Source organism: Pristiophorus japonicus, chromosome 20 (genome assembly GCF_044704955.1).
Source record: "Pristiophorus japonicus isolate sPriJap1 chromosome 20, sPriJap1.hap1, whole genome shotgun sequence".
Lineage (NCBI taxonomy): Eukaryota > Metazoa > Chordata > Chondrichthyes > Pristiophoridae > Pristiophorus > Pristiophorus japonicus.
Window position 1 is genome coordinate 34742656 of NC_091996.1, and position 22570 is coordinate 34765225.

General features: G+C 46.6%; 1 protein-coding gene across 1 annotated transcript in view; it reads left to right on the plus strand.

Moving 5' to 3' along the window:
- Nucleotides 1-22570, plus strand: part of LOC139232474 (prostaglandin G/H synthase 1-like) — a 165595-nt gene that overhangs the window by 97950 nt on the left and 45075 nt on the right. The window contains exon 5 of the mRNA XM_070862722.1: nucleotides 17077-17220. Coding sequence (XP_070718823.1) covers nucleotides 17077-17220 — 144 coding nt within the window. The remainder of the gene's footprint in view (nucleotides 1-17076; nucleotides 17221-22570) is intronic.

The following is a 22570-nucleotide window of genomic DNA, read 5'->3' on the forward strand; positions in this document are numbered from 1 at the left end:
TCAGTACACGTATACAGTCCAAACACCTCATCATCTTCTACCTGCTCCTCGCTGAACAGTAGATCATCCCCCATCTCCTCAGCCACATGGTGAGTCCGATTTCTTTTACACATACGCTGAAGGTGGCCTTTAACGTGGCAGATATTGCACGTGTACTCCGCAAACCTGCACCGGTGAGCCCCATGGCTTCCTCCACAACGCCAGCATGGTGCTGCTTGATTGGCCCCCCTCAGCGGACTCTGAGTTCCAGGATCCCGAGACCCGTGCTCTCTGCCCCAGGCTGGGCCACGTTCTGCGGTTTTGTCCGTGGTGGGCACTATCCTGTGGACAGTGCCTGCCGGGTTCGAGACTGTGGATTATTTGCTTGGTGCTGCAAGTCGAGGTCATATGTGCCCGGCTGATGGTGATGACCTTTGTCAGAGTGACTGTGGGTTCCGTGGCTAACAGCTTGTGAAGGAGGCCCTCATGGCCAATCCCCATGACGAAAACGTCCCGCAAAGCCTCGTCAAGGTGTGCGCCAAAATCACACGGCGCCGCGAGTCTCCTGAGGTCCGCAGCATATTTGGTGATATCCTGGCCCTCAGGTCTGCAGTGATGGTAAAATTTGTATCTGGCCGTGAGGATGCTCTCCTTCAGTTTCAACTGGTCACGAATGAGTTCAGTCAGCTCCTCGTATGACTTGTCCCTGGCGCTCCCGGGTGCCAGCAAATCCCTGACGAGACAGTAAACCTCATCGCCACAACTGGAGAGCAATATCGCCTTACGCTTATCTCTCATTGCGTATGTGTTCTCCGTCAGGTCGTTTTCTGTGAAGTAGTACTCGAGCCTTTCCGTGAAGGCCTTCCAATCATTGCCCACGGTAAAATCCTTTAGCGAGCCCAGAGTAGCCATGGTTGCGTGGAGTTCGTCCGCTTCCTAGTCGCCAATGTGGTGTATGTAGCACACAGATCACTGACTCCACACGGTCTGTTCATTGTGGAGTTCTCTGAAGAACACCTCTCTGCCCATCTGGGGCATGACTACGCGGTTTCCCCACAGTAGGCAATCGGCCTGAAGCGAGAGTTCATCCCTGCGCCTGTGAAATGGTTTAAATTCCTCAGGGCATGCCCTGTACGTGGCTGCCCAGTCCCCATTCAGGACACATTTCTTGACTAGAGACAATAGCGGGTCTCTATTTGTCCAGACTTTAATCTGACGGGCTGTCACGGGTGAGCCTTCGCTTCCGAAAGCTTCAACAGCCATGACCATCTCAGCAGCATGCTCGGTAGCCCCCTCAGTGGTGGCTAGTGGGAGCCTGCTGAGTGCATCGGCGCAGTTTTCGGTGCCCGGTCTGTGCCAAATTGTGTAGTCATAGGCGGCTAATGTGAGTGCCCACTTCTGTATGTGGGCCGATGCGTTTGCATTTATGGCCTTGTTGTCGGCCAAAAGGGACGTTAGGGGTTTGTGATCTGTCTCCAGCTCAAATTTCCTGCCAAACAGGTACTGGTTCATTTTCTTTACCGCATATACACATGCGAGCGCCTCCTTTTCTACCATCCTGTAGCCCCTTTCTGCCTGGGACAGACTTCTGGAGGCAAAAGCTACCGGCTGTAACTGACCCTTGGCATTGACATGCTGCAACACACACCCGACACCATAGGATGATGCATCGCACGTTAACACAAGTTTCTTACATGGGTCATATAGCGTTAACAGATTGTTGGAACATAACAAATTGCGTGCTCTATTAAAAGCCCTTTCCTGGCTGTTCCCTCCAAACCCATTCACGACCTTTGCGTAGGAGCACGTGTAGCGGCTCTAGCAGCGTGCTCAATTTGGGAAGAAAGTTACCAAATTAGTTCAGGAGCTCCAGGAACGAACGCAGCTCCATCGTGTTATGGGGTCTGAGTGCTCTCTGGATCGCTTCTGTCTTGGACGCAGTAGGGCTGATCCCGTCTGCTGCTACCCTCGTCCCCAGGAATTCTACCTCTGGAGCTAGGAAGATGCACTTCGCCTTTTTCAGTCGCAGCCCTACCCGGTCCAGTCTGCGTAGCACCTCCTCCAGGTTGTGGAGGTGTTCTTCAGTATCGTAACCCGTGATTAGGATGTCGTCCTGAAAAACCACTGTCCCTGGAATCGACTTGAGGAGGCTTTCCATATTTCGTTGGAAGATCGCGGCGGCCGAGCGAATCCCGAACGGACATCTGTTGTACTCAAACAACCCCTCGTGTGTCGTGATGGTGGTCAGCTTCTTCAACTCGCCAGCTCCTGGTTCATGTAAGCTGAGGTCAGGTCCAATTTTGAAAAAAGTTTGCCACCGGATAGTGTCGCAAAGAGGTCCTCCGCTCTCGGTAGCGGGTACTGGTCTTGGAGTGACACCCGATTGATGGGTGTCACCACATATCCTGACCGACCCATCCGCCTTGAGCACCGGCACAATCGGGCTCGCCCTGTCACTGAATTCGACTGGCGAGATGATGCCTTCCCTCAGCAGGCAGTCCAATTCGCCTTCTATCTTTTCCCGCATCACGTACGGCACCGTTCTGGCCTTGTGGTGTACTGGCCTGGCGTCCGGGTTTATGTGAATCACTATCTTGGCCCCCATGAAAGTGCCAATGCTGGGTTGAAATAATGAGTCAAATTTGTCCAGGATCTGTGAGCATGATACTCGCTCCACAGAGGAAATTGCATTGACATCGCCCCATTTCCAGTTCATGACAGCAAGCCAACTCCTCCCCAGTAGTGCGGGACCATCCCCCGGGACAACCCAGAGTGGCAACCTGTTCTCCGAATCTTTGTGGGTCATGACTACCGTGGCGCTACCTAACACTGGAATGATCTCCTTTGTATATGTACGTAGCTGTGCGTCAATCAGCAATAATTTTGGCCTCCTGGCCTTGGAAGCCCACAACCTTTTGAACTGTTTGATGCCCATCAGGGACTGGCTGGCCCCCGTGTCTAGCTCCATTGATACTGGGATGCCATTGAGGAGCACTTTCATCATTATCGGTGGCGTCCTGTTGTATGAACTGTATACGTGCTCCACATGAACTCGCTGAACTTCAGCTTCCAGCAATTTCCCCCAGTGTTCATTTCTGCAATTTCTGCAGGTATTTTGCTCATCTCTGCAAACTCTGGCTGAGTGTGTGCCTCCACGCCTCCAACATGAGCTGCTGTTGGAAACAAAAGGTCCCTTGCCAGTCGATCGTCCCTGACTGCCCCTGTGATTGTCCTTGAGTGCGCCATTAACAGGTGTTGATGGCCCCATTACTGGCCGCATTGTCCCTTGCAATGGCGTGAATCGACTACATGTTGGGGCATGCCCGCTTGCCCTTGTCTGCCTGGAGAACTTTGTGCTGCTTTAACAATGTTGAATCTCTGTCCCAACCATTCCTTAACACAGTACCTCTCGTCTGTTCTGCTAGTGGCCATGCTCGCGTGGTTTAAATCCCAATTTCTCGTCGCCATTGATACGTCCTTACTATACAGCATAAATGCACATGAGGCCCATGCTTGAGAGAAGGTCAGTCTGTGACCTGTCCTTTATTCCTTAGTACTCAAGTGATGGAAGAGGGTGGAGCTTCCCCTTTTATATCTGAAGGTCCAGGTTAGGAGTGTCTCCCACAAGTTCACCACCTAGTGGTAATTGTTCTCACAGTGTACAACTTAGGTCAGATTATACATGGGTTACAATGCTGGTTGAATACATGACAGCACCCGGTAAGGTCAGCTGGCACACTGCAAGAACGTTATATGCCTGAGAGAGCAAATGCTGTTTTCTGGGGCTGGCCACTCCTGCTCTCCCCGCCGCCTCTGGTGCTCCCTCCGAGGCCACCACAACCGGTTCCTACTCATATGCACTGTGTCTCACCCAACGCACTCTCCTTTAACCTGCTCTCGAAATCCCCAGCAGTGCAAGTATCAGGACTGGAGTGTGGGAGGGACAGTGTGGGGTACAGGAGTTTCCTTCCCATGGATCACTTTGAGAAACAGAAGAGGAACAGAGGTCACAACAGTACTTATATGCAGCTTTCTCATATGGGGGATCAACTTTTACTTTGGGGGGAAGCAAAAAACTGTATTCAATGGAATGGAAAATCAGGAAGGATGTATGACGCGGGTCTGATCTGCAATTGCCAGTTTTGTCCCCATGCCCAAAGTGAAAACATGGTTTTCAGTAGGAGGAGTGAGATGGTAAAATGGATCTCTGTATGTTGGATGTCGATGAATGAATTCGAGATTAGGATGAGAAGAAAGATCAGGTGAAGTTTACATAAACCTCCAACTGACGACAGCCCTCCAACTTACCCTCCTCCAATATCCTCTAAGGGCTTTCAAGGATTGATGGGGTTTCCTCCTCATAGTTTGGAAGCCCTCCTCACGTTCTTGTTTTATTATGGGCTGCTTTGTGCTACCAGAGGTCATAATGAGAAATGCTTGCTGTCACAATGGTGTACAATACACCCAAGTGTCGGCATACAAGCCACAATGGCTTTCATGACATCCAGATGTGTCCTGCAGCCACATTAGAGGAGAGGGTTTTTTTGGGCTGAAGGCATGCAAGGATGTGAAGGGTGAAAATCTTTCGGGTGAAGGGGAGAGTTTCAAAGTACTGAGTAATAGGCGTGCACGGCAAGTGCTTGGTACACTGCATCCATGGAAGGTAGTGCTGTGTTCTTCTACCGTAGCTGACTGGTATTGCCATTAAATGTCCTGCAACAGTGCAGACATGTGCCTAGAATGTTGGAGGTGGCATTGAAACTAGTTGGCACCTCAGCCCATTCTCCGACATCTGCTCTTCTTGGAACTCTGTGCTGCTCTTTGCTGAGGAACGCTCTCCTCCCCACCACTGTCTGACTTCCTGCAGGAGAATTTCTCTGGCCCCCCATTCTCTACCCTCCTGTATACCTTACAGATGTTTTCCCCCTATATTCCAAAATCCAAAATTGCTGGACTATTAAATCATTTGTCCCACCAACCAACAGTGAGCTCCCAATCACAGGCACCTTCCCTGCAGGAGCTGACCCACATTACAGTAATGAGGTTGACCCTGTAAATGTACAGGAGGTCAACACACTGAGGTTGGTTGGATGCCCTTTCAGCATTGCCCAACCTCCCGCCCAGCCGACACCCAACAGTACAGTTTGGGCTAATGAATTTGAGTTAGCTACAGATTTAATGGTATACAATCAAGACTTCACTCATTAATTGAGATGTGGAAATTAAACCAGCTGCCTATGGTGCTGGTAGATGGAAGATGGTCAGAGGGCACGTGAGGATGGTCCTGCAAATGCGCTGACTTAGGCTGAAGTTGTGGTAAAGCTGTGCGATGGTCTGCATTATCTGAATTCGTACAAACACAAGATAGAAGTGATTCACGATCACTGATAAATGATACTGCGCCAGTTACAAAATAAACCACTGAGTGATACTGATCGGAAAATACTGATAAGAAATTAAATAAGTTGAACTCAATTTGATGAGCGATCAGCCGCTGCTGATGATACAAATGATAGAGAGATGTTGAGAGACAATGAAACACATGAGATGTGAGAAACTGTGCAGTGCTTTAAACAGCTGGAATCTCACTTTCGGAAATTGACTTTGAACGCAGCCCAGACTGAGGGGAGGCTGCGGAAGTCCCACATTTATCTCTCTATTATCACTGGAGTATTCTGCAGCTGCAACATCTGGGCAAATAAGCAGGAGAAACCAGTACTCACACGGGAATAACCTAGTGAGGGTACAAAGATCACAAGAGGTTCAAAAATGGCACTAAGAAAAGTCTTCCAGCATTTAGGAGTGTAACCTTCGTGCCCAAAGTACCACACTGTTTGACTTTGATACGCAAAACAATTCAGCCATGAACTCATTGAATGGCGGTGCAGGCTAGAAGGGCCGAATGGCCTACTCCTGCACCTATTTTCTATGTTTCTATGTTTCAACGAAATGTGAATAAAACACAGCCAATGCAGCAGCTCATCAGAAACTAAATGTACAAAATTACCGATCAGCAATGTGGTTATTGTAATCATTTCGTATTTACCTTCCTATTATTAAGTGGGTCCAGCTACCACTTGGTAGTAGCTACATTATGCAAACAGCTAAACACTGGAAACTATTGTATGAAACTGATGACAGGAAACGATGCCATATAAAACTGGTCATCTACCGACCTGCTTTGGTCCCCGGTGCCATAGAAAAATACCCAATCCCCACAAGGAGATTCAGGATTGGATTAGCAGATGTATGTACCTCGCTGTTAGAGGGTGCATTTATATAGTGCTTTTCACATCCTCAGGATTCTCAAAGTGTTTTACACTCAATGAATTACTTACAGTAATTACTTAGTTCATGGGTAATTTTTTTTTATTCATTCCTGGGATGTCGGCGTTGCTGGCAAGGCCGGCATTTAGTACCCATCCCTAATTGCCCTTGAGAAGCGGGTGGTGAGCCGCCTTCTTGAACCGCTGCAGTCCGTGTGGTGAAGGTGCTCCCATAGTGTTGTTAGGGAGGGAGTTCCAGGATTTTGACCCAGCGACGATGAAGGAACAGCGCTAAATGTTGAAGTCGGGATGGTGTGTGACTTGGAGGGGAACATGAAGGTGATGGTGCTCCCATGCGCCTGCTGCCCTTGTCCTTCTAGGTGGTAGAGGTCGCGGGTTTGGGATGTGCTGCCGAAGAAGCCTTGGCGAGTTGCTGCAGTGCATCTTGTAGATGGTACACACTGCAGCCACGGTGCGCCAGTGGTGGAGGGAGTGAATGTTGAAGGTGGTGCATGGGGTGCACACTGCAATGAGATAAATGACCAGTTAATCTGTTTTTGGTGGTGTTGGTCATAAGATAAATACTGGCCTGGACACCTCCATCTCCTGCTCTTTTTCAAATAGTTCCAATTGATCCACCTAAACGGACATTAAAAATCTTATTTGGAAGACACCAGCCCAGAAATTCGGTAGCGTTCATTTTTGGGCGCTTTACTCACAGAATCCCAACAGCCCACGCTCAAATGGGAAGGTTCGAGGAGGCCGTGATTTTGGGCCTCGGACCTGTTTATCATGTTGCCAGCGCTGCAGTAAGAGCCCACGCTGGTTGAAGCTCCAGTTTCCAGGTAAGGGATTGGGTTTGCAGAGCGTGGGTCTGGAGGAGGAATGGTGGGACTCAGAGACTGTGATCGCAGGGCTGTCGGGAATTGGGTAAGAAGATCTCGGGGGCCTGAAATATTGTTGGGGACGTTGGCATTGTTGTCGAGGTGGGGTCAGAGGAACATGGTGGGGACCCTGCAGTATTGTTGGGGGTTGACATTGCTGTAGGGGGGGTGGGGTGGGTTGGATTGGAGAACAGTCGAGGGTCGGATGAATATGGGGTTACACTATACTGCCACTGGGAGGTGGCATTGTAGGATGTGAAGTGCAGCCAGCAGGACTGGAGTTATACAGGGGGCTGCGATTCACACTGACTACGAGAGAGCTTTGCGTGTGTGCGACTATTTCTTAACCTTCGGGGAGCATGAACCGGTGCATCACTTTCTCATGAGGTTAAAAAGACACCATACTAGCACTGGGAATTTCTTTCGGGGTTCTACCAATGAGCCGTTGAAAGACTGTAACATTTACGCGGTATAAATAGGGTTTCTGCCAATCTCTCGTGGAAGCTACAGCAGCCAATCGGGAGAATCCCTGAATAAATTCCCGCCCTAGGTTTATAGAGCACAAAAGATCCAACTGATTATCTGAGCACCTTTTATGCCTGGCTTCACAGGTGTGAATCAGCCCCAAGAGGGGTCTCACACCACTTGGCTTCAGTGTCAGGTTGGTGTGTGATTACAGTGTCATCTGTGGCTCAGTGGGTAGCATGCTTGCCTCAAGGTCAGAAGGCTGTGGGTTCAAACCCCACTCTTGTGGACTTAGAACACACAAAAAAATCTAAGCTGACACTCCAGTGCAGTACTGAGGGAGTGCTGCATTGTCAGAGGTGCCGTCCATTGGCTAAGACATTAAACCGAGACCCAGTCTGCTCTCTCAGGTGGATGTAAAAGATCCCATGGTGCTATTTTGAAGAAGTGCAGGGGAGTTAACCCCGGTGTCCTAGCCAATAATTATCACTCAATCAACATAACAAATTATCACATTGCTGTTTGTGGGAGCTTGCTTGTGCACAAGTTGGCTGTCGCGTTTCCCACATTACAACAGTGACTACACTCCAAAAGTACTTCATTGGCTGTAAAACGCTTTGAGACGTCTGGTGGTCGTGAAAGGTGCTATATAAATGCAAGGCTTTCTTTTTTATACTGCCACTTTGCATAGGATGCTTACAATTGTCAGAATGGAATAGCATGTTTTGAAGATGTGGCAGCAGCTTAGTAATACAGCCCAGTTAAAAGGTTTGCATGTAGTGTAGCAAATGCCAAAAGCAACACTGAAGCTGATAAAGGTTTGATCTTAAGCAGATCAGCCATGATCTTATTGAATGGTGGAGCAGGCTCGAGGGGCCAAATGGCCTACTCCTGCTCCTATTTCTTTTTCAAAGATAACTTCCCATTTTACTCCATCAGACCAGAGTGCAGAGGATTCAATGCATTCAATGAAAGACGCTTCATGTTATGCAAAGAGCGCGGAGTATAATAACATTTGTTTGATTAGGATTTACTGGCAATGGGATGAGATTATCCAATTCTTAGTCGAAATATTTGGAGCAAATTAAGATCAGCATTCAATAGTGACACACAGTTTTACAATGTCTATAACGGGCATACAACCATAGATAATTGGGTTGTTGATTTGTCCTGTTCAAATTTAAACTCACCAAAAGAAAAGGCCAACTTGTTTCCGGTGCTGAAGAAAGAAGAACGTTTCCACGTCTTTGTTTTGCTAAACAGAAAATCTATCTTTCTGTCACTGCTTCAAGTGAGACCCGGCACTGATAAATGGTATGGGTGGGGCGAGCTGCACCAATTGTTCAGCTATCTTCATTCCGATATCTGTTGGGATTGTCTGAGGAAGATGCTTTTAAAATGACCTCAGTAAAAATGGCCCTGGTTGATGTCCCTGGTTACTTGAAAGAACGGTTTAGCTCTACAGCATTGCAAATCAAAAAGACTACAGTAAATTATTTGGGGTGGAAATTTGGTTGGAGGCTAATTAGGGCGCTAATGGCGCCAGGGCGGTAAATTCTGCGCCGGGAAATGGTTTGTATCTGCAACCACAAAATTCATCAGCTGGGCCCCGAGTGTGGAGCGGAACGCTAAGGGAGGCGTTGCACACATCGCTCAGGGCACTAGGCCGGCTGAGCAACTGAAAATCCCGAGCTAAAGCGCCAACCTTGGAGCGCCCCAAGAGAGACTTCCCTGGGGAAATAAAAAAAAATCGGAAAAGAAAACTCTAAAAACATTCTAATTACCTTGCTCACCCCACATAAAACATAAATCGCAAAAAAAAAACAATTGCACTTACCTCAGGTATTCATTCCTTCCCTCACCTCAGCTGGAACAGCTCGGACCGTCCGCTTTCCCAGGTGCTCCCACTAGGGCGCGCTGCAAGGCGCTACGGGTCCCCCAGAAAACAAATTTCAGAACAGTGTCACAACCGGCGTTGTACACCGGCTCGCCTCTCCCGGGCGGTACTGCTCCACACCTCCCGCAAAACCCCCCGCACCGAATGTCCCGGCGGGGGGCTGGAAGCTGTCCGCCCGCCCGAAAATCAATTCCACCGCCATTACCGCCCCTCTGGGGCGCGAACAGAGGCGGCAACTGATCCAATTTCCACCCCGTTATCTTTCAGCAGGAGGGCAAAGTATACAAAGTAATGAATAGAGGGTTTTTAATCCAATCGGTATGTTTTGTTAGTCTGGGGAAACTACATCATGGCTGATACTGTCAGGTATTCTCTCCCTGCTTAAGATCGTGATGTAATGTCAATAAGCGAAATTTGTTCTGCTATTTTTTCAAATATACGAGTCAAAAGTATATGCTTTTCCAAGACATGTTGTACCCAGTTCATTCCACCAAAGAAGCTCCCCAGAGTTTGCCATCCTGTAAGTTTGTTAACAACAGATTCCTTAGTATCTGGAATCAGCTTTGCCAATTTATTTTCGCTAAGTGTCTAGTAAAGTAGACTTGCTAAATCCCAAACTATAATCACTTGCACAGTATCCTACATTCCTGGTTTGTGGAATAATTCTGGATTGTCAGTTTTCCAATGCTAACACAGACAGTCATTATAAAGCTTTTTAATAATGTTTACGCAATGGACAGTGGTTGTGAAGGCAGTTGGAGAGTTGATTTGTTACTCATTCCAACTGTACCAGTAATACATGGTGGGCTAACACTTTGCACCTTGACAGTTGAATTATCCTTGGCTATCATACAGGTTTCCTTCTGATCCACTTTTTTCAATTTACATACCAATTTCAGCTGAACTTGAAAAAACATAAATCTCATAAAACAATAATCCTAGACATGCTTAGGCTCACTGAGAAGGAAAACACACGGTAAATGGTTAACTTTTGCTAGAAAATTACATTTTTCAGAACAATGTGATGTAGGAGAGGCACTGGGCCTAAAATTCCTGGGCCCAGGGTAAGGGTTGCAGCGGTAATGCAATCAGACCTGCTATTTGTGGGTTCCACCCAGCTTTCACTAGAAGAGGGACTGGCCGTTCCTTGCTATTGCGCTCCTTCCATTGCAGACACCACCAGAAGAGGCCAGGCTGGAGGACTGACCCCGTCATCCCCGTCAGAAGTCCGCCTCACCAGTTCTGCCTCCGTTGTCGCCAGCGCTAAGCATGCCTGCATGATGTAGAATCGGCAGCTTGCTAGGACCGTGTCTCACAACTGTTTCAAAGTTGGAGCAGCTTCCGCCCAACTGCAGCTGGCCTGCTCTTGGCGTGGGACGGTGCTGCAGCGAAATTCCTGCCACCCACTGAGGCGGGCACCCCAGTAACACCGTGAAAGATACAGCCGCCCACCCCTCACATGTAAATGACCCAGGCCCTGGGATTTAGAGTGTGGTCAAGGGCACAGCTGACTGGTGCTCAGAAGCCCGACTCTGTCACATTTCCGGTGGAAGAACAAGGCTGTAGGAAATTTTATACAGGATTACATTACGTAGGATATACGACACGGAAACAGGCCATTTGGCCCAACCAGTCCATGCCAGCATTTATTCTCCACTCCAGCCTCCTCCCGTCTTTTCTCATCTAAATCTATCAGCATAGCCCTCTATTCCCTTCTCCCTCATATGCGTGTCAAGCCACCCCTTAAATGCATCAATACTATTCACTTCAACCACTCCCTGGGGTAGCGTGTTCCATATTCTCACTGCTCATTGGGTGAAGAATTTTCTTCTGAATTTCTTGGTGACTGTTTTATATCTATGGCCTCTAATTATGCTCTTTCCCAAAAGTGGGAACATTCTCTCTGTATCCACTCTATCAAAACCTTTAAAGACCTCTATTAAGCCCTGATATGTACACCCTCACATTTCTGGTATCATCTTTGTAAATCTTATCTGCTCCCTTTCCAGTGCCTCTATATCCTTTTTATAATATGGCGACCAGAACTGTACAGGACTCTAAGTACTCCAAGTGTGGTCTAACCAAGGTTCAATACAGGTTTAGCATAGCTTCCCTACTTTTCAATTCTATACCTCTAGAAATAAACCCTAGTGCTTGGTTTGCTTTTTTTATGGCCTTGCTAACCTGTGTCGCAACTTTTAGTGATTTGTGTATTTGTACTCCGAGATCCCTTTGTTCCTCTACCCCACCCAGACTCTCACCCTCCAAGTAATAAGTGACCTCCCTATTCTTCCTACCAAAATGTAATACCTCACATTTATCTGTGTTGAACGTCATTTGCCAATTATATGCCCATTCTGCAAGTTTATCAATGTCCTCCTGTAATGTGTTGCAGTCCTCCTCAGTATTGACTATCTCCCCAATTTGGTGTTATCCCAAATTTAGAAATTGTGTTTTTGATTCCAAAGTCTAAATCATTAATATAAATTGTGAACAACAGCGGTCCCAGCACTGATCCTTGTGGAACACCATGACCCACCTTCTGCCACTGTGAATAGCTACCCTTTATTGGGAGTGATGATAATAGGGTGTAGGGTCCTGAGATTGGGGTGATGATAACGGGGTGTAGAGTCCTGAGATTGGGGTGATGATAACTGGGTGTAGGATCCTGAGATTGGGGTGATGATAATGGGGTATGGGGTCCTGAGATTGGGGTGATGATAACGGGGTGTAGGGTCCTGAGATTGGGGTGATGATAACAGGGTGTGGGGTACTGGGATTGAGGTGATGATAATGGGGTGTAGGGTCCTGAGATTTGGGTGATGATAATGGAGTGCAGGGTCCTGAGATTGGGGTGATGATAACTGGGTGCAGGGTCCTGAGATTGGGGTGATGATAATGGGGTATAGGGTCCTGAGATTGGGGTGATGATAACGGGGTGTGGGGTCCTGAGATTGGGGATGATATTCATTATTATATTTTTCATTTCTAGATGTTCTTCTATTTTCTCCTTTATTTCCCTACCACCGATGTTAAGCTGTCTGGTCTATAATCCCCTGGACATGTTCTATCCCCCTTCTTAAATATAGGTATTACGTTCGCTATGCGACAGTCCTCTGGCTCTACAACTTTTTCTAACGAATTATTAAATGTGTAATAATGCTTCTGCTATCTCTTCCCTAGATTCTTTTAAAACATGTGGATGCAATCCATCCGGACCAGAGATTTTATCCACTTTGAGTTTGATTAGTTTATTTAATATATACCCTTTTTTATTTTAAATGCTCTTATCTCATTACTAATCTCATCATTCAAGTCCAAGTCCACCTGTTCTATATTCCTGGTAAATACCAAAGTGAATAATGACAGTAATATTTCTGCCAACTCCCTATCGTTACCTGTGGTATTATTTGGTCTATCTCTTAATGGCCCTATTCCCATCCAACCTTCCTTTTTTATTGATTGACTGTAAAATATTTTACCAATTTGTTTTATGTTCCTTGATAATTTAATTTCATAGTTCCACTTTGCCTTCCTAATTGTTTTTTGATTTCTCTCCTAATCTCTTCGTATTCTCTCTTACCATGGATTCCCCTGCCGTCTATGTACTTGATGTATGCCTCTTTCCTTACCCTCAATTGTTCCCTTATAAGTACAGATGGTCATGAAAGGCGCTATATAAATACAAGTCTTTCTTCTTATGTCATTATTCATCCATTAAGTCTCATTAGTGTTTAATTTGTTCTTTCCTTTTAGCAGAATAACTTTTTCCTGCACTCTGTTGAACACCGTTTTAAATGTTTCCCATTGCTGATCTACATCGCTGTTTGCCAATATTGTTGCCCAATTTATTTTCCCCAAGTTCTATTCTCAGCACCTCAAAATCAGCTTTTCTCCAATCTATTAACCTGGTTTTCATCATACTTATGTCCTTCTCAATTATCATCTTAAAGCGTATTTTATTGTGGTCACTATTGCCTAGATGTTCCCCTATTTTTACTTCCCTTATCTGCTCTGGTTCATTCCCCATTGCTGGATTCAATAGCGAATCCTCCCTTGTTTGGCTTTTTACATTTCGGGTTAGAAAGGAGTCCTGTACACATTGTAGGAACTACATTCCCTTATCCCCTTTACCTACCTCATCTGTCCAATTAATATTGGGGTAGTTGAAATGCCACATGATTATTATTCTATGTTTTTTATTTATTTCCCTAATTTGTCTGAATATTTATTCCTCCACCTCCCTTCCACTATTAGGTGGTCTGTAGATTCCGCCTATTAGTGTGATTGATCCTTTATTATCTTTTATCTCTATCCATACGGATTCTATTTTTGTCTTGCCGATAGCTGTGTCCCTTTTATCTACTGCTATTATATTATCCCCAATAAGTACAGCTCCTCCACCTCCCCTTTTTCCCTCTCTATCTTCTAAATATGTTATACCATTCAATTATTAATTTCCAGTGTTGATTTTTCAGTAGCCATGTCTCAGTAATCCCTACTATGTCTGGTTCCTCACAATGCATGATTGCCTCTAGCTCCCCTGTTTTATTACAGACACTGTGTGCATTGCTGTACAGACAGTTTAACTCACTTTTAATAGGATTTCCTCTCACTTTATGGTTAACCATCTTTTTAGATCCTGGCGGCCAAAATTACACCTTCCCTTAAGACCTGTTGCTGCTAGAAATTGGCGGCCACGCTGCGGAGTGCAATGGCTGCCAATATTTCGTGACATAGACGCCATTTTGAAAATTCCGCTCCTGTGATATCCTAGCAGTGACCCGCCCCCCCCCCCCACCGCTCCGCTGCTGCCGATCCGTCCTAAGTGCATCATCAGAGTGCGCACCGCCGATGTTCCCCAGCGGTGCGGCTGCCATTAAAGGGGAGGACCTACTGCCATGGCCACCATCTTTTTTTTGTCAGCCGACTGCCGTGTCGGGCCAACAATTATGCCCCCAGGTTCAACTGGGCCGCCAACAGGCAGCTTAGCATCCCCTCTTGGGTGCCAGGCTGCTGGCCCAGCAGAAACCTTCCTTGGTGGCCCAGTGGACCTAACCTAAAAAATCACAATGTCTCTCCCCTTTAAGTGAAGAGAGACAAGGTGATGTGCCAGCACAATGACGTCATCAGTGCTATGCTGATGACTGACAGTGGCAGACACTCCACCCGCCCCCAGCTTCCGCCCCTCTAGTGTGCAAAATTCCGCTCACCGCCGCATATCCGCCCCCACTGTGACCGACTTCCGGTTGGCTGGGAAAAAAAAGCCAAAGAGCGGAATTTCGCTCAAGAGGCCACCACATCCACCACGCTGGTAAAAACAACTGAAACAGGGTTGGTGCGCCGCTTTTCTGGCAGTGGGCAATTTCGGCCCCCTGTTCTATAACTCTATTTATTTCCTTGCTAGCAATGTTCTTCCATATTTTATTCTTTCCTATGCTCTCTTTTCCTATTTTGTTTATACTTTGGCTGGTTACATTTCTTGTAGATCCCTCCCTCCATCTTACATAAAGCCTTTGTCACCTCCCTATTCACCCTTTCCGCGGTGACACGGGTCCCATCAAGTGGAGCCCGTCCCATCAGTACAGCTCCTTCCTGTCCCAGAACTGGTGCCAGTGTCCTAGGAAAAGGAATCCCTGTTTCCCACACCAGCCCTATCGCCACGTGTTAATTCTCCTGATTTGTCTGCTACTATGCCAATTTGCACATGGCTCCGGCAATAATCCAGAGATTAATACCCTCGAGGTCCTGCTTTTTAATTTAGAGCCTAACTCCTGATACTTTCTCAGCAGGTTCTCCTCCCTGTTCCTACCTATGTTGTTTGTTCCAGTATGTACCACAACAACTGGACTTTATCCCATCCCTTTCCAAGTTCATCTCCAGCTGCCATGAGATTTCCTTTACCCTGGCAACACACCCTTCGGGATTCTCGTTCTTGGCTGCAGAGGACGCTATCTATCCCGCTAATTACAGAGTCCCCTTTCACTACCACATTTCTATTCTGCTCTTCTCCCCCCCCCGCCCCCACCCATATCACCCTTCTTGAGTCATGGTGCCTTGGTCTGCATTGTGGCTGTCCTCCCTGCAGTCTTTCTCCTTGTCCTCACAGGGAGCGAGTACATTGTACCTGTTGGACAGGACCAGTGTCTGCGGTACCTCCTGCTCAGCCTCTCCTAAATCCCGCTACCCGGCTCCCTAACAGTCACACCCTCCCTTTCCTGAACCTGTGCTTTCCTCTGGGGTGTGACTGTATTCTGGATAAAACTGTCCAGAAATTCCGCCCCCTCCCTTATGTGTCAAAGAGTCTTCAATTCGCAATCCAGCTCAATGACTCTGAGCCAGAGAGATTTGAGATGGAGAGATCTCCTGCAGACGTGTTTGCTCAGGACAGTCTCACTGTCCACAAACACCCACAAACTGCAGTCCAGACACACAACCCACTCTGCCATATCTTTGTCAAGCCTTATTTTATTTATTTAATTAGTTAAAGTCTTTATTCAATGATTATTTATAGTTATAGTAATTAGTTTAACTAGTTAAGTTATAAGTTTAGTACAGTACTTTACAGATTACCACACCTAGTTTAAACCACGGTCCTAGGTTAGTGAGAAAACCTTAATATTCACCAACCAATCACCTACCTGTTATCCTTCTTGTTTTTTGGAAATTATCAAAGGTTCCACCGCCACTGATAACTCCTCCAATTGGGTCCTTCCCCAAATTCCCACTCTTTCCAAATTCCCAAAGAAGACACTCTGTGCAGATCACTCTGTGCTTCTGCAGATCTGTTTACTTTTATCATCATCATCATCATAGGCAGTCCCTCGGAATCGAGGAAGACTTGCTTCCACTCTAAAAATGAGTCAATGGGTGGATGAACAGTCCAATACGAAAACCACAGTCCCTGTCACAGGTGGGACAGATAGTCGTTGAGGGAAGGGGTGGGTGGGACTGGTTTGCCGCACGCTCTGTCCGTTGCCTGCACTTGTTTTCTGCATGCCCTTGGCAATGAGACTACCTCACTTTAATACAAGCACAGCCTTACCCAAGTTACAAGCAGTGACTCAGCTTCCCTACTCTCGATGATTAGCACCGATTCACAACAAACCGTTACAGCCGACTGGCAGGTAACTGTCACCAGTAGGCAGCTTCTGTCAGCTACAGTTTTTAAAGTTCGAGGATTAAATCAAAATGTGGAACTAAATTTCAATATTTACAGCTTGTATTTAACAATACTTAACCAGAATGTTTTATTTGGGAATTTCTGGTTAAGTGCACTCCAGTTCAGACACTCTGTGCACATTTTGATCCAATGTGTTTGGATGTTGTAGAGTCAGATCAAAAGGGAAAACTTCTGTTCTTAATATTTTTGAGGAATCAAAATGGTTGATAAGAAAAGAAATGTGGAAAATTATGAAAAAGATACATTTGAAAAAAAGAAGTCTATTTTTTTTCCCGTGAGAACTGGATACAAAATGATTGATTTGTTAACACCTAAACACAAGTCAGTCAGCAGAAATAAAATTCAAGACATTAAATTATCTCTTACCAAAATAACTAATAGCAATATCTCTTCTTTCAACAGTACGGGCAAATATAATCCCGAGTCCTCCAACCTACAACTCTGACTCTACTTATCTTTCTTGGGAGGGATATTCCAACATAAGTTACCTGACTCGATTACTTCCACCCGTACCAAAGGACTGTCCAACCCCCACCGGAACACGAGGTAAGAACAGAGATGCAAGTTGAACTGCTACTTTACCCATTTAACCTTCACTCTGTCGATTGAACATGGAGCCACCCAGCCTGAACAGATAGCGTGTGTGATTTAATTAAACAAAATTAATTTGTCGTGTTGTGAGGAGCACAAGGAGAACCCTAGTATTTCAGCAGAGAAATAAAGGGAGAAATAAAATAGGAAAGATCCACCTGGTCGTGTCTCATACACTTCTTCCGAACCAGTTACGGAAAGGCATTGGAGGTGCTTTAAATTGTGCAGAGCCTGTGGGGAACCTGTTCTCCCGGGTTTCCTGACCTCGGAGCCCCCCCGTGCCTCCATCCTCACAACCCCCGCCCCACAACCTGCCTTCCCCATGGAAATTCAGCCCTCTGTATCAACCATGTCAAATGTCATTATCATTTTAGACACCTTGATTAAATCACTTCTCAATTTTTTAAACTCAAGGGACTGAACCCAGGTTTATGCAACCCGTCCTCATAATTTAACCTTTTAAGCCCTGGTATCATTCTGGTGAATCCGCACTGTATAGCTTTCTTGAGGTTCAGGTGCCCAAAACTGGCGCGTTACTTCAGGAGGGTTGTGTCCAACTGAAGCATCATTCCCCCTCTCTGTATTCCAATCCATTTGTGATAAAGGCCAACAGTCCGTGAGCCTTTTTTGAGATGACCATCGTCTCATCACTTTCAATGTCAAAACAATGTGGAGAAACAATTAGAAATCAAATACAATCTTGAGATACGTAGCCAAAACAATGGAATATAAACGGTAGACTTTGTGCAGCTCTCCGATGGATTGAGAGCTTTGTTGGATAGGAGTGCAGATTGCAAAAATAGCCGTAAACTGTTACCTACCTACCTGTGACCTCCAGTCTTGTCCCACAAGGTTCTGGACCAGGAGTGCAGCTTTGCAAAATTTCATTCTAAATCTATAGAGAATATGTTGAGGCTCTATGATACACTTGAATTACTGTGCCATTCTAGTCACCCCAATTAAATAGCGACGTACCTAGGCTGTAGAGGGTGTAGAGAAGAGTAATAAAAATAATCCCATGAGGAATTGTGAGGAAATATTACCAAAACGTAATGGCCCAGATTTCGCGATAGGAATAACGGTGAGGCTAATAACTATCACCGTTGTTATGGAGTTAATCAGACAGCAACTTGCGACATCCACACATGCGCAGCTATACACGGAAATCAGGAAGCTGCTGTCAGAGGTACCCTGCTCCTCCACAGCGTGTGCTATTGCAGTCCTCGCCGATAGAACCGGCACTGAAATCAATGCAATGGCAAGAAGTTGGGGTATTTACCCACTGGTTGCCCACTAGTTCCCCACTAAAGGTGCCAGAAAATGTTAGGGCTTGTGCATTCAGAAGTAAATTTTTACAGCATGAGACGTGATTATTACTGCCAGATAACCCCTCTGACCCTGAAAATGTAATTTTACAAGTGTGTAGTCTCATTCCTTGAGATGTTAGTGTTGAAAATAAAAGAAAAAAAATCAAAATCCGATCTGTCTTTCCCAATATTTATTTTGTTTTCTGTAAATGATTTAAATGTAATTTATATTTCCTGCTTTACACTTCCTAGTTTACATTCTGCGGCCATGATTTCGCCTATGGAGGCGGGAGCGAGGCGGGCGATGTCCGTAGTGGGGTCCCAACCCGTGGCCAGCTCCATCCCGCTCTGCAGAAGTGATTTTATGTTGATTGGGCTTGTTAAACCCATTCAGTGAGGGTCCTGGTGAACTAAAAGGAAGCGGGTCTAATGACATCATTTGATGAGGTGTCATCAGTCAGTTTCCTTAAAGGGACCATGGGAAAATTTATTTTGACAGTTGTACTGTCAGTGTTCAGCAGCATTGAGCTGCTGAAAACACTGACAAGCGCTGCACAGGGAGTCACAGCATGCAGGGAGGTTCTCTTCCCTTCAAATCCCCAGGAGGCCAACGCAGCCTGGTTGCACATTGTACAGGAGGGCGCAAGCAGGGATAGTGTCAGGAGGACCAGGCTGCAGTGGCGCAAACCTTTCAACGATCTCAGTAGATCACGAAACATTACTACAAAGCCACACTCAACCTCATCCTGCTGTGCCACTCATCACATCCCCAGCACTCTGCCTTCCCTACCCTACTCCTGCACATCCTTACTCACACCAACTTACCTTGCACCTCCACCCATCCCTCTCTATCTATATTATCACATCCCCATCTCACTAGCCCTCATCCTACTGCAAGTATCCCAACTAACAACACACATGGGTTGGCACTTGACTGTTTTCGCTAATGTTGATGTAAAGTTTCTGTTAATGTGTTGTCAAACATTGAAATCTTTATTTTCACCACTTTGCGTTCTTGGACAGATTTGTGTGTACCTTTGGAAGTGACTTAGTGAGTTGCAGTGAATGGTGAGACATAAGGGTGCTGATGAGTGTGAAAGGAATGGCTTGGGCATTGTAGGGATGCTTTATGGTGTTAGTGTGGGGTGGTGCCAACCTGGCAGCCAGGGTGTACATAACATAAGAAATAGGAGCACGAGTAGGCCATTTGGTCCCTCAAGCCTGCTCTGTCAAGCGTCAAGGGAAATAAATCTGACCATGGTAAGGCTATCCCTGGCATCCCGGGCAGCAATGTGGTCGGGTGCTGACGCCGTGTGTCCTGTGCAGCATCAGGTGATTGTGGAGAAGGTTGGTGTTGTTGTTGGTGCTGCTGGTGTGCCTGGTGATGCTGATATTGGGGATGATCGTGGTGGGATTCTGAGATAGGTGAGATAGTGTCAGTCAGCGCAAATTTGACAGCTGACCCTCCTCCGATTCCATCCTCTGAGTTCCGGAAAAAGTTCTGCATGCGGGTCTTAGTGAGGCTTCTTCAATCTGATTGGTTGAAGAGCCTCACTCTTTCTTGGCCTGCTCACAGATCCCACAGTTGTACTGTCGACAGCGCCGTGCTGGATCAGACACCGGATTAGAGCAAGTCTCCGTTCAAAAGTGGCGAAAACTCTGTGGCAGCTGTCGATGTAGTGAATGGTGAGCGCCGTTCCTTCGCCGCTGACCGCAAAATCCGGGCCATTATGTGCTGTATAGCGACAGGATTAATAGAGCCTCAATGATTTGAAGTAAGATAAAGTGAACCCAGAATCCAATTTAATGTTAATCAGACTATTCGAACAAGAGGACATAAATTTAAATTAGTGAAACGCAAATTTGCAACCGATCACATTTGCCGAAACTAATGCCCAGAAAATCGCCCAGCCTTACTTTCGGCACCTCACACACATCTCGCCCACAATATCGCTCGCCGAAAAAACCGCTGTGAAAAAGTTGCTCTCACCTGAACTAATCACAGCCGTATGGACGCCATGTTCTAAATTGCAGGTCGCTTCATTTAAAAGGCTGCACTGCTTCAACTTCGGGGGAGTTTGGATGTACTCTGGAAGTCTTTTAAGGTGATGTGAACATCTGAACAAACATTTTATCATACTGTGGACGATGGGAATTTACTTTAGGTGTCTTAGTGGGGACATTTATCATTTGTGAACAATCGGTGTAATACTGATAGTTATTGGAATGGGGCCTGTCATTTCTCAGCCTGTCTTGATGAGTACACACATGCTGCAGACTAGAGATGGCAGAAGGTATATTCAACAGCATTATGTGCCCAGTCTAAGACGTGCCAGACTGATGAGGAGGATGAGACCTTACACCCCTTGCAATTACAGGGAGAAGCGGTCTTACCTCAACTTGTCCGATAACACCTGCCTTAGGAGACAGCCTCTTTATGGAAGCGCAATCAGTGAGATATGCCAGCTCATCAGGGGAGATCTGCAGCCTGCCAGCACCATCAGGACCGCACTGTCCATCGAGGTCAAGATCACCGCGACAATTTAGTTCTACCCGTCCAGTTCCTTTCAGGCCTCAGCTGGCAACATTTGCGCTATATCTCAGCATGCCACACATTTCTACATTCGACAGATCACTGAAGCCCTTTACGCACGCAGGATGGACTTTATCAGCTTCCCTATGACCAGGGACGCTCAGACCGAGAGGGCTTTAGGATTCTATCGAATTGCTAACTTCCCCAAGGTGCAGGGAGCAATAGACTGTACGCACATCGCCATGCGTGCACCTTTTCAGGATGCAGAGGTTTTTCGAAACCGAAAGGGATTCCACTCTCTGAATGTGCAACTCGTTGTCGACCATCGGCAAATTATTATGGCAGTGAATGCCAAATTTCCGGGCAGCATCCATGATGCTCACATCCTGCATGAGAGCACTGTATCTGACTTGTTTAACAATCAGCCACAAGATCAATGCTGGATGCTTGGTGATAAAGGATATGGCCTCACCACTTGGCTGATGACCCCCCTGCGTGACACCCACACTGAAGCCGAGAAGCAATACAATGAGAGCCACAGAGCCACTCGCAATATCGTGGAGAAAACCATTGGACCACTCGGGAGGAGAGCTTCAATACCACCCTGAGCAGGTAGCTCAATTCGTGGTGGTGTGCTTCATGCTGCACAACTTGGCTATCAGCGGAGGACAAGAATTGCCAGAAGATACTGCCAGTCCACCTCAGGCGAGAGAGGAAGAGGAGGATGAGGAGGTGGATGCTGGCCTCGGGCCAAACAATCAGGCTGACGATAAAACCATGCCCCTGCCCCCCTCCAGGCCACAGGAAAGGGTCCGTGGTGGCTACATAGCTGCAAGACTCTTACGTCAGCAGCTCATAAATTAGCACTTTGCTTGAAAGAACGTTGTTGTTATTTACAAAGCTGCAACACTGCTGGGTGTGCAGGTCATACATCAATGGTGTGCATCACCTTGGTGACCGTTAAAGTTTAAGTTGATTCAAGTTAAGTGTAATTATATCCTTTCATGTTAAGGAATCACCAGTGTGTAATGGTGCAGCTATCTGAGACAATGTGCAACAAGGTTATGTTAAATAAAAAACATTTAACCTGAACATTTGTCTGAAATCATAATCATAACTGTAAAAAAAAAACCCCATCCCACCCCAACCCTACAACAAATTGATCACATTTACATAATTCAAATGAGTCAACAGAACACAAATGCAAACCAACAAGGTAGCGCCCCTTGCCCCTTCCCCCAACCCTCCCACCAAAATAACACCAACAACATAAAAATATGCCCAAGACAAACCTGCGACCATGCACCTCACTTTCCTTCCCCCCCCCCCCGCCATTCTTCTCCCCACCTCTATCCCTCCCCCTCCTGACTCTAAGCCGTCTGGCTGAGGAGCTCCTCAGGAGCTGCTTCATTGGAGGGGGATGACAGCAGAACCGCTGCTTGGACGGATACGGGAGAGGACGGTC